Source organism: Plectropomus leopardus, chromosome 16 (assembly GCF_026936395.1).
Source record: "Plectropomus leopardus strain MGB_pleo_1.0 chromosome 16, ASM2693639v1, whole genome shotgun sequence".
NCBI classification, from domain to species: domain Eukaryota; kingdom Metazoa; phylum Chordata; class Actinopteri; order Perciformes; family Serranidae; genus Plectropomus; species Plectropomus leopardus.
In genome coordinates this window covers 1,085,001-1,097,500 of record NC_142191.1, presented here as the reverse complement: position 1 = coordinate 1,097,500, position 12,500 = coordinate 1,085,001, and the positions used below count along the sequence as shown (strand labels likewise).

The following is a 12,500-nucleotide window of genomic DNA, read 5'->3' as shown; positions in this document are numbered from 1 at the left end:
GACAGGTTAACAGAGAGACAGACAGGTAAACAGGGAGAGACAGACAGGTAAACACAGAGAGACAGACAGGGAAACAGAGAGAGACAGACAGGTTAACAGGGAGAGACAGACAGGTTAACAGAGAGACAGACAGGTAAACAGGGAGAGACAGACAGGTAAACAGACAGAGACAGACAGGTAAACAGAGAGAGACAGACAGATTAACAGAGACAGACAGGTAAACAGAGAGAGACAGACAGGTAAACAGGGAGAGACAGACAGGTAAACAGGGAGAGACAGACAGGTAAACACAGAGAGACAGACAGGTAAACAGAGAGAGACAGACAGGTAAACAGGGAGAGACAGAAAGGTAAACACAGAGAGACAGACAGGTTAACAGAGAGACAGACAGGTAAACAGGGAGAGACAGACAGGTAAACAGAGAGAGACAGACAGGTTAACAGAGAGACAGACAGGTAAACAGGGAGAGACAGACAGGTAAACACAGAGAGACAGACAGGTAAACAGGGAGAGACAGACAGGTAAACAGAGAGAGACAGACAGGTAAACAGAGAGAGACAGGTAAACAGAGAGAGACAGGTCAATACAGACAGAGAGACAGTGGAGAGACAGACAGCTGAGCAGACAGACAGGCAGCCAGGAGCAATGATGTCATCAGTGCATTTGTGCTTCACCTGTGAGCAGGCGGTGTAACTGTGACATCACTTCCTGTTCCCAGGTGGCGTGGACACAGCGGCGGTGGGCGGAGTCTTTGACATCTCGAACGCGGACCGCCTGGGCTTCTCGGAGGTGGAGCTGGTGCAGATGGTGGTGGACGGCGTCAACCTGCTGGTGGACATGGAGAAACGCCTGGAGGGCGGGGAGAGCATCGACGACCTCATGCCCGAGCAGAAGTGAACTGTGTCACTGTAACCTCCGACCCCCACCCGTCCCCCACCACCACCCCCTCACCCCCCTCACTGTAACCAATCAGAATCCGTCCTGAAGCGAGGGACGTTTAGAGCCGCTCAGTTAGACCGCAGTCTTCCAACATGTCGAGGATTTTCTATTTCCTGTTGGACCCATCTAACACCTGAAACATATATCTAATAAAGTCTGTGTGGCCCCGACTAATCGCTGCTGTCTCCTTCATATACACACATATATACATATACACATATACACATACATATTTTAATATATACAAACATATGTATGTATATATACATATATATACTGTGTGTGTGTGTGTGTGTGTGTGTGTGTGTGTGTGTGTATGTATATATATATATATATATATATATATATCACCTGAAACATATACCTGATAAAATCTGTGGCCCAGACTAATCCCTGGTCTTCTTTATTTCTTTATACACACACATATACAACATGTACTCACAGCTACACTACATATATATATATATGTATATATATATATATATATGTAGTGTCAGTGTTCCTGACGCGCAGCATGCAGTGAGGTGAGCACGTGCCTCACTCCGCCGGCCTTCACCAACATGCAGCCTCTGTTCCTCCCACAGGTAGCTTTATATAACACAGCGTCACCAGGTGGCGCCCTTCCCCTACTCCGGATGCCACCTGCCAAACTATTAATACTCAATAATACTAAAACTTGACAGAAATGGTTTGTTCACTTTAGTGATGTTTGTGTTTTGAAGTCTGGCTGCCAATGAGGGACATTTTTTAGTTCATTCCACGTGGTGGGCAAACCGTGGCTCTGCGGCTCTGAGGCTCTGCAGCTCTGCAGCTCTGCGGCTCTGAGGCTCTGCGGCTCTGCGGCTCTGCAGCTCTGCAGCTCTGCGGCTCTGCAGCTCTGCAGCTCTGCGGCTCTGAGGCTCTGCAGCTCTGCGGCTCTGAGGCTCTGCAACTCTGCGGCTCTGCAGCTCTGCGGCTCTGAGGCTCTGCAGCTCTGAGGCTCTGCGGCTCTGAGGCTCTGCAGCTCTGAGGCTCTGTGGCCCTGCAGTTCTGCGACTCTGCGGCTCTGCAGCTCCCTGTGGTTTTGTCAAAAAATGGAATGAAATGAATAATCATCATTTTTGTGATTGTGGCTCGTTACAGTGGCCCTGAAGTAGAAATGAGTATAAAGTATTTAAGAATATAAAACATAAATATACACACAATATACAGTAATAATTAAAACAATGCTAACACACAATGCTGCTCTGTTTTTTTAACATCAGTCTCAGGTATAAACTTATTTCTTGTTTTATTTATATTTGTATTTATTTATTTATGTATTTAGAAAGTTCAGTTTTAGTATTTTGTTCCTCTTTGTGTTTCTGCTGGACCTGAGTGACTGTCCACTGTCCTCTGTCAACATGTCCACTGTCCTCCTCCATCATGTCCACTGTCCTCCTCCATCATGTCCACTGTCCTCCTCCATCATGTCCACTGTCATACTTTAACATGTCCACTGTCCTCCTCCATCATGTCCACTGTCCTCCTCCAACATGTCCTCTGTCTTCTATCAATATATATCCACTATCCTCCTCCAACATATCCTCTGTCCTTCTCCATCATGTCCATCGTCCTCTGTCAATATATCCACTGTCCTCCTCTGTCCTCTGTCAAAATGTATCCACTGTCCTCCTCCAACATAACCTCTGTCAATATATATCCACTGTCCTCCTCTAACATGTCCACTGTCCTCCTCTGTCCTCTGTCAAAATGTATCCACTGTCCTCCTCCATCATGTCCACTGTCCTCCTCCATCATGTCCACTGTCATACTTTAACATGTCCACTGTCCTCCTCCATCATGTCCACTGTCCTCCTCCAACATGTCCTCTGTCTTCTATCAATATATATCCACTATCCTCCTCCAACATATCCTCTGTCCTTCTCCATCATGTCCATCGTCCTCTGTCAATATATCCACTGTCCTCCTCTGTCCTCTGTCAAAATGTATCCACTGTCCTCCTCCAACATAACCTCTGTCAATATATATCCACTGTCCTCTAACATGTCCACTGTCCTCCTCTGTCAAAATGTATCCACTGTCCTCCTCTAACATGTCCACTGTCCTCCTCTGTCCTCTGTCAAAATGTATCCACTGTCCTCCTCCAACATGTCCTCTGTCAATATATGTCCACTGTCCTCCTCTGTCAATATATATCCACTTTCCTCCTCCAACATGTCCCCTGTCTTCTAACATGCAGAAACAGGAGAATCAAACTCACCGATGGATGTTGAAAACAGAAATAATCCAGTGTGAACCGGCCGGTTCTCAGTCTGCGCTCCTCCAGCTGCACTGGTTCACTGGTTCACTGGTTTATTCGTTGCACTGGTGCCTTCAGTGGGTCGAGGTCCCACCATGAAAAGAGTCCTCTTGGCGCCAGTGTCTCTCCTCTTCAAACCGTCCTCTCGTTTGTTCCGCGTGACCACGCCCCCTTCACCTGAGTGAGCAGCACACCTGAGCAGTGACGTTTCAACGGAGTTCTAAAGTTTTAATCTGAAATAGAAACGATTTGTGTTTCTGACCAGCAGAGGGCAGTGCGCGCGCGCACACACACACACACACACACACACACAGAGCTGACTGAGACTGTCTTGTTTCATAATAAACAGGTTCAGTTCCAGGAGTCCTTGAAAATGTTCCAGGAGTCCATGAAAGTCCATTTGTAGTTTTTTGCTGCAAACTTTATTGAGGGTTTCTGTTCACACACATAAATTCATAAATGTGCACTTACTGCTTTTTCTCTGCTGAGAGGTTTAATGTTTTTTTGACTGTACTTTGACTTTTTAAAGATTTTTTGATTAACATACAATATTATGATGAAGATTTGTAGTTTTCGCTGCAAACTTTGTTAATTTACATACACATAAATTCATACATGCAAATACATTTATCACATATATCGTTAATTCTCTGTCTTGTTTTTTGTACTGACAGTCATATGTTTTCATTGTGGAGCTTGGTGGAGGTTAGCTGTGCTTTAGGACACAGCTGATGGGGATTTTAACAAATAAAAAGAACAAATCAGACGTACCGATCCATCTGTTACTGATCTGTTACCCCGAGGTGTCTTCCAGGAGGACCTGGAGAACCTCGAGAACCTGGAGGACAGCGTTCAGCAGCAGCGGCAGCTCGGGCTCACAGCTGTAAAGTGTTACTGAGTTTCTGATGTGAGTTCAAGAATCTGCTGCAAACAAGAAACAGACTGAAGTCATGTGACGATCTGGAAACTGTGATAACAGAGTCCGTCTGTGAGGCCGAGCTGATGTTCTGTCAGGAACACGTTCCCTCTGGGTTCTTTTACCCTCTGAAACATGATTTTTATTTTGGTGGCCCTTTAAAAACAACCAAAAATAAAATTCAAAAATAAATAAATAAAATAAAATGAAAACCTTTTTTTTTTTAAAGAATAACAAAATTGCAAAAAGTTTTGAAGATAAAAATCATCAACAAGTTTAAGAAAAACAGAAAAGCCAAATGTTTTGTAAAAGCTCATTAAAAAATTTAAAGTAACATAAAATAATGTGGCCAAAAACTTTAAGAGAAAAACAAATTGCCAAACTTTTAAGGAAAACATGCCTTGGCCCACAAGTTTATGTCTTTTAAACAACCAAATTATAAAAAAAGAAAGTGGCAAAAAGGAAAATGAAAAAAAGCAAAAAAATGGCAAAACTTTTTAAAACTCACAAAAAACGTTTAAAAAAAAAGAAAACTTGCAAAGAATTGTAAGAGAAAAAAAATATTGCCAAACTTTTGAAATAAAACCTTCCAGGCCTGCAGGCCCGTGGGTTTGGAATTTTGGGGGTTTCCCACAAAAATCTGTGTGGTGGAACTTTAGTGGTTATTTAAGTTGATTGAATAATAACATTTAACATAATATTTGAAAGTTTCTTTCATTATTCGCAGTATTTTCATTCATTCACAGCTGACACATGTTCACATACAGCTTCAGTTCCAGGTTCTGCAGAGGATCCATGATGGAGCCCTGAGGAACTCCAAGTCACTGATCTGAGGTCTGTACCAAACAGAGTTTAGCTCCCTGTCCTTCATAACCCCCTTCAAAATAAAATGCACTGTGATAAAGCAGCAACACACTGTGAGTACATATGAAATACTGACTGACCGCTAACATGCTAATGTGCTACAACAGTTCAGGTCTTCAGACCCATCTGATTGATCTTATTATTGATCCATTTGACTTTGACCTTGGAGAAGAATGGCGGGCTCTGATTGGTGGAGACATCCAGGAGGCGGTTCTCCTCCACGCTGCGTCTGATGGAGCGAATGTCAGCCGCCGACAGGCCGCTCTTCAGAGACAGCAGCGCCGACACGTGAGCGTCACTGCGGAGACACAACAGACAGGAGGGGACAGGTGAGACCGACACTGACACCAACAAAGAAGAGCTCCTGCAGTCAACAGTGAGGTCATCACACACAATATCACAGTATTTATTATTTTTAATGGATCTTTATTGATGATTGTTCACAGAAAGACACTGAGACACTGCTCCTGGACACATTTTACTAAAATCACACAGAAATGTCCCAAAATCCCAGAAATGTCCCAAAATCCTACACACATCCTATAATCCTAGAAACATCCTATAATCATGAAAATGTCCTAAAATCCAAGAAATGATTTCAGATTCCAGAGTGTAAAAAAGTTTTCATAATCAAATAACACATTAAAAATGTAATAAATAAAATAAAACATTTAAATTCATAATAAATAAACAGAATCAAATCGAGTCAGCAGAGCTGAGTCTGAGGCTGCAGCACAGAGTGATTTCAGACGTCACCACGTTCATGTTTCTGTGTGAGATTAACCCTTTCATCTGTCCTCAGACTCGCCGTTATTTTTCATTTAGACTCAGAGGTGACATCTTCAGGCACGCCCTGTTTTGGCAAATCTCTCTGGAAGGAGGAACGACGCCAAAATGACATGTTTCTACCTGCTGAGTCAGCAACTGAAAGAACCAGTCAGCCAATCAGACGAGGGGAAGCAGATCAGCGTTTACCAGAAACGCTGAAACTAATCTGAGTCTGCAGAAAAGAAACAGCTTCAAACAGAAGGAAGATAAAAAGGTTTTAACAGGAAGAGGCCGATCACCCAACGGCCAATCAGAGCGTCCGATTCAAACTGAAGGACGTATTCGATCGACTGATGACGACAAACAGAATCAATAACTCTGATCGATCAGTGAGGATCCTCCTCTCCGTCAGACTCACAGACTGTCTGCAGCTGCACACCTCGCAGCGTTTTTCCACTCACACCTGTGACACCTGAGCCCCACCCAGCCGCACCTGCCGTCTCCCACGGCAACCGGCTGTTTGTCTCACTCTGATCCAGGTCACTGCTTCAGAGTTTGGATATCCAATATGAGACGTAGTTAACCCCTCAGAGCCCATCGCTCTGCAGCTGCACACCTGAGCACAGGTCTGTGTATGACCCTGTGTGCACGCAGTGCAAAATGTGAGCAGATAGACAACAGCTGTTTTGTGATTTTGGAAACATTTTGGTGTTTTTTTTCCCTTTAATATTTGGTATTTTTTCAGGGAAATATTTTGATTTTTTTTGTGATTTTTAGAGGAAAATATTTTGGAATTTTTCCTTCTCAATTCTTTGGCAGTTTTTCAAGAGAATACTTTGGTGATTTTTTTCAGGCATTTTTTGGTGGCATTTCAAGAAAACCTTTTGACAATTTTTTCTTTAATTATAAAGATTTTTGTTTTTTAAAAAAAACATTGCTCAAAACCCGAAGGACCACAGACCTGTTAAAATCACCAAAATAACACCATTTATCAGAGCCAGAAACTGTAAAAACAGAACTTCTCTGGCCCAAGCTCAGAGATGGACTGACACAAAGTGGTCTTACAGGTCCACATCACGGACATCCTGTCCTCTGGGCTACTGAAAGATACAAACAGCCTGTATTTACATGCCTGAAAAACCTGTATGATACAGGTTTTGGAGCAACATATGCTGCCTTTCTAGACAAGGTCTTTTTCAGGGACATTCCCGTTTATTCCGGCGAGACAGTGAGACACGTTCTGCACATGTTCCAACGGCACGGCTTTTTGGTAAGCTACTAGACTGACCTGCTGCAGTCCAGACCTGTCTCTGACTGAACATGTGTGGAGCATCATGAAGCACAAAATACAACTACAGAGAGTCCGGCCTGATGACACGCTGAAGACGGATGTCAGGCAAGAACTGAGGCTGCGGTGGACATTCTCACCTGAGGCTGCAGTGGACATTCTCACCTGAGGCTGCAGTGGACATTCTCACCTGAGGCTGCGGTGGACATTCTCACCTGAGGCTGCAGTGGACATTCTCACCTGAGGCTGCGGTGGACATTCTCACCTGAGGCTGCAGTGGACATTCTCACCTGAGGCTGCGGTGGACATTCTCACCTGAGGTCGGGGAAGGTTCTGGCCAGACTGACAAGCTCCAGCTGAATACTTCCAGGATCCTGCAGACAGAGAACCTCAGCGACCCTGCAGAGCATCTGACCGAGCCACAGAGACTCACTGCAGCCCTGAGGACACAAACAGAGTGCTGGAGTAACTCTACTGCAGTACCACTGCAACACTACTACAGTACTACTACAGCAGTACATTTTTACTGTCACATGTTGGAGGTCGTGATGTGAAACAGTTCCAGAAAAAGCCCAGACAAAATCCTGCTGGGAACCAGAAGTGTGTATGTGCACGTGTATGAGTGTGCTTGTGTATAAGTGTGCACATGTGTGAGCGTGCATGTGTCTCACCCCCTGGCTGAAGAAGTCATTGATCTTCTGGGCGTCTTCAGTGATCCTCTGAGCTCCACCCACCTGCTGCTCTCTGCTCTTCACCCTCGTCTTCATCATCCTCTTCACATACTTTAGGACCACGTCCTCATGGAGGACACACAGCAGGGACTGCACACACACAGAGAGAAAGACAGACGGACAGACCGGTAAACGGTAGGGATGCACGATAATATCGGCACATCATCATCATCATCAGCAGATATCAGCTTTACAATGAAATAACAGAATCGACCAACATGCTGTATTCTGCTTATTCTGCATATTTTGGCATATCAGCAAAAAAAAATCCCACATCCTGCAACCCTTGTAACCAGGTAACCAGTCTCACCTGCCTGCAGGTGGGTTTCAGGTCTGCCAGGTCAGTCAGTTGCTGGTTCAAAGAGTCCAGCAGAGAGTCCACAACAGGAAGTGACCCCTCCAACCAGGCTGCCGTCCACAGGTGATTGAGACACACCTGGAAACATCAAGTGATAATTCAAGCTGTGTACTGCCAGACTTTGATGTGATGTGATACGATACGATACGATACGATACGATACGATACGATACGATACGATACGATACGATACGATACGACGCGATGCGATACGATATAATATGATGCGAAACATTATGATCTGGTACGATACGAGATGTGACAGGTCAACATGAAATATTTCCTGATCTTTTGAAATCTGATTTTAAAAACAAGTGCTCAATAGTATTTTTTTTATACAGAATCAAAAAACAAATACTGATCCTCGATTTCAGACCCCTGATCAGTGACTGTTTCTGTTCATTGATGAAGTGGCGGTGGTTAGAGGATAACCGTGAATGACTGCAGTATTTGTACCTTCAGCTGGGTGTGAATTGGACAGGTGAGGCACCTGTACCCACAATCCTTCAGGGCTGACAGGGCGTCCAGACAGCGACGTCTCTGCTGCTCCGACAGACTTCCTGTTTGATCTGTGATGTAATCCCTGAAGATATTCACAGAGAGCCAGTCAGCAGCTGCAGTGTCCAGCAGAGACTGCCTACAGTTCCCAGAATGCTTCAGGACATGAAGACTGACAGGTGTAACAGGTGTGTGATGGTACCTGAACTGCTGCTCACAGACCAGGTGAGCTTTGACCACCGAGCAGATGTTACTGTGTGTTCCCTTCATGAACTCCTCCACACACTTGTGATAGCTGAAACACACACAGTGACGTCACACCTGGATTATCAACGCACCTCATTAATATTCATGAGCTCAGGGGGCGGGGCCTACCTGCTCAGGAAGCTCTCCAGGTGAGCTGTGATCCTCTGAGCTTTAGTTGGGTCTCTGATCACACAGCGCAGCTCAGTCAGGGAGCTGTCCATCACCTGAAAGACAAACACCGAGACATGAGCAGGTACACCTGAGACACACCTGCTCACTTAACTACCTGCCTAAGTCTCACCTGTACTGACTGTATCCTGCCTGAGTCTCACCTGTACTGACTGTATCCTGCCTGAGTCTCACCTGTACTGACTGTATCCTGCCTGAGTCTCACCTGTACTGACTGTATCCTGCCTGAGTCTCACCTGTATGACGTCTATGGCCAGTGGACTGAAGCAGTAGTGGTCGATGAGTTCAGGTGTGCGCCCGCTCAGCCAGCCCTCCTCCTCTCTCCTCAGAGCCGTGTTCAGCCACAGCTTCACTTTGTCCTGAAGGAAATAAAAACGACGGTTTGATATTAAAATAACAGGAAATAGATAATCTGCAGACTGGGACCAGTTCCCACCGGTCTGCTGGTCTTTACCTCTCTGTGGCTCAGGTACCGGTCCTCCAGGCGGGTCAGGTGGTCCTGCAGCAGCAGAGAACCCAGACAGGCGGTCTTGATCTTCCCCTCCAGTTCGTCGTGCTTCAGTATCTCACTGCAGGAGGAAACAAACACACCTGAGAGCTCACAGGTACGACTGGCTCCACATCACTGAATCTCTCATCAAATGTCAGTTTTGACCTTCTTCTGAATTATGACGTGAATATTAGAAATATGTTATTGTTCCACGTTCACTTCTTTAATATCTAATACATGCATGTAGCATTACATAACACAATAATACACACAATACTACGACTTATTGTACTTGTATTTTTAACAACATAATATTCTCACATTTGCTTCTATTTCATAGCATAGTATTTTTTATGTATAGAGTGAAATATACTGCACATTAGGGGACGAGAGTTCAGGTCTGATACTGATACGATTATTAGTAGTTAATGAGAGCGATAACAGGTTTTTGGAACCAATAAGTATTTGTGATGAAAATGAAAATATTTCTTTTAATATTTAGAATTTGGAAATCCAACACTTTAAATGCCTTTCAACAAGTACTGTGAAAATTTCAATAAAAAAGAATAAATGACATTGTCTTCCTCTGGTTTTACAAAGTAAAAGTTCCTCCCATGCTGACGCTTTCTTTGCACATAATGCAGGCTGCCCTCCCTGGTGTTTAATACTCACATTTTTTCATGAATTAATTTTATCGATGATCATAAATATAAAGCGCTGATACAGATAAATGGAAAAATGCCAAATATTGACCCTGATGATCAGCCAGACCGATGATCTGTCCACTGCTGTTCAGTAACATCCAAAACCTGAATACGTTTGTCAGTCCAGCTCAGATAAACAGACTGATTCACTTCTTTAATCTGTCAGCTGAAAACCTGAAGACCTCAAATTAAACTCTGACTGGACTCTGAAGCTTCGGCCGCGGTGAGGTGAAGCGTTCAGTGGACTCACTGTGGGTACAGGTGGTTGATCCAGAACAGCAGGTAGCTGCAGTCGTCCGTTTCCAGTCCAGCAGCAGCGAGTTCAGTCAGGCGAGCCGAGAACGTCTGATGGTAGAGTCCCGAGTAAAAGTTCAGGATGTCCATCTGAGGCGGGTAACAGTCCTGGACCGCCCGCACCACCATCAGCAGGTCCTCCTTCACACGCTTACCCATACTGCACACCTGCACAGGTACATGACATCATACTGCACACCTGCACAGGTACATGATATCATACTGCACACCTGCACAGGTACATCAGTAATGCCCTGTATGTTGATGACTCACCTGTCTCTTCAGAGCAGTGGACAGTCCATCCGTCCCGATGCACTCGTCCTCGGCGGCCTTCGTCAGTCTGGACTCCACCATGTTCTGCAGCAGAGTGTTGTGAGTGCTGAGACACTTCTGAGGACGCCACACCGGGACTCTGTCATCTGCACAGTCCGTCCAACGCCGGTCCTGCACCTCCTGCTGCTGGATGGAGGCCACAGCGCTCCTCAGGACCTTCAGTTGCCCTGAGGAGGAGGAGGAGGAGGAGGAGGAGGAGGAGGAGGAGGAGGATGTGAAGGTGTTGTGGATTGCCATCCATATCTGCAGTCTGAGAGCCTCGAAGTCTCTCTGCAGCCGGTCCTCCTCCTCCTCCACACAGGGGGAGTCCTGACTGAATAGCTGCTCCTCTCTGAGGATCAGCCTCCTGCTCACCTCCTCCAGCTGCTCCTCCTCCTGCTGCTCCTGCTGCAGGGCCTCCTCACAGTCCAGCTCATTCTCTGAAACACAAAACCACAATCTGATGAATGAGTCCCTCTGGAACCAGCTGGTTCAGCTGGTTCTGACTGTGTTCTCTCTGAGGTTCTCTTGGTTCTCACCTGCAGTGTCATTGTGGTTCTGCTGTTTGCGGTTCTTCCAGATCTTTGCAGGGTTCTTCAGTTTGGGCAGCATCTTCTCTCCGTCTCGGTTCTCCTCAACACCTCCTGCTTCATAAACAACACGTTCATGATAGTTTTAAATAAATGTTTTGCTGTCAGTTTAATGTTGCAAAGTTCCACCATCAAAACTCTGAATCATTTAACCCTTTGAAACCAACCACACCGTCCTCAAATACAGGCGGGAAAAGACCAAGAACCACTTAAGAAGAAACCCAGAAACTAGCAAGAAGTGATAGAAAAAAAATAAAAAAAGAACATTACCTGAAAATTAGGAAGAATCAACAAAACAAAACCAACAAAAACACAGAAAAGTTCAATAAACAAACAAACAAATGAATAAATAAGGGAAATGGACACCGATGCAGAAACCGGCAGAGCAGACACCGCAGGAGACACCGCCTTTTTAGAAACATTTTTTTTTTATAAATCCACTTGCCAAATTTCTTGCAGTTTTTGGGATACTTCATGCCGTGTTCCATTTTGCCTTTTTCCGATGTTCTCCTTAAAAATGTTTTGATTTCATGTAAATCATATAATATTTGATATAATTCATTGTTATTGATCATTATTATATTATTATATTTCTGACACGTTCACGCTTTTTAACTTGTCTAAAGTCTGAACTAAGTTTTGTGGAGAACTTCATGAATTTCTAAATCACAGAGCTGAAACTTTCTTTTAAGATCTTAAATAGTGAAGTTTTCAGATGGAGTTTGGTCCAAGTGTCAGATACTCAAACCTTTGATTCGTGAAGTCCTCTGAGATAAACAACAACAGCAAATATTGATCAGATATAAAAGTTAAACCAAACATTTTAATGATCTAAACTGACATAAAGGACTGTAGTGAGTCAGACACACGAGGCTGCGCGTGAACAGTCCGGATCAGTTCACCGCGCACTGACACTGATCCTCTCATCTGTCATCAAACCGATGCTTCTCACAGATCAATAACCTGATCATCATCGTCTGCAGATGATCTGAGCGGAAATCAATCACCCTTCTCAATAAAATAACGAACATT

The 12,500-nt window shown here is 44.5% G+C and overlaps 2 protein-coding genes across 5 annotated transcripts in view; one reads left to right on the top strand and one right to left on the bottom strand.

The window, feature by feature from the left end:
* ckbb (creatine kinase, brain b) overlaps nt 1-1,109 on the top strand; it is a 10,241-nt gene extending 9,132 nt beyond the window's left edge. Inside the window, exon 8 of the mRNA XM_088089839.1 lies at nt 719-1,109. Within this exon, the coding sequence (XP_087945965.1) occupies nt 719-897 (179 nt within the window). The 3' untranslated portion in view covers nt 898-1,109. The remainder of the gene's footprint in view (nt 1-718) is intronic.
* A 2,456-nt stretch (nt 1,110-3,565) lies between these two features.
* The window catches only part of tnfaip2a (tumor necrosis factor, alpha-induced protein 2a), a 10,816-nt gene continuing 1,881 nt past the window's right edge, over nt 3,566-12,500 (bottom strand). For 2 of the 4 annotated variants that reach the window (XM_088089815.1, XM_088089817.1), the window contains exons 2-13: nt 11,418-11,525; nt 10,840-11,318; nt 10,523-10,734; nt 9,533-9,647; nt 9,315-9,437; nt 9,019-9,113; nt 8,846-8,938; nt 8,602-8,728; nt 8,098-8,223; nt 7,728-7,877; nt 7,372-7,496; nt 3,566-5,298 (exon numbers count right to left, since the gene is read on the bottom strand). In XM_088089815.1, coding sequence (XP_087945941.1) covers nt 5,109-5,298; nt 7,372-7,496; nt 7,728-7,877; nt 8,098-8,223; nt 8,602-8,728; nt 8,846-8,938; nt 9,019-9,113; nt 9,315-9,437; nt 9,533-9,647; nt 10,523-10,734; nt 10,840-11,318; nt 11,418-11,525 — 1,943 coding nt within the window. In that variant the 3' untranslated portion in view covers nt 3,566-5,108. The remainder of the gene's footprint in view (nt 5,299-7,371; nt 7,497-7,727; nt 7,878-8,097; nt 8,224-8,601; nt 8,729-8,845; nt 8,939-9,018; nt 9,114-9,314; nt 9,438-9,532; nt 9,648-10,522; nt 10,735-10,839; nt 11,319-11,417; nt 11,526-12,500) is intronic. The other 2 variants (XM_088089816.1, XM_088089819.1) reach the window with 1 other exon arrangement.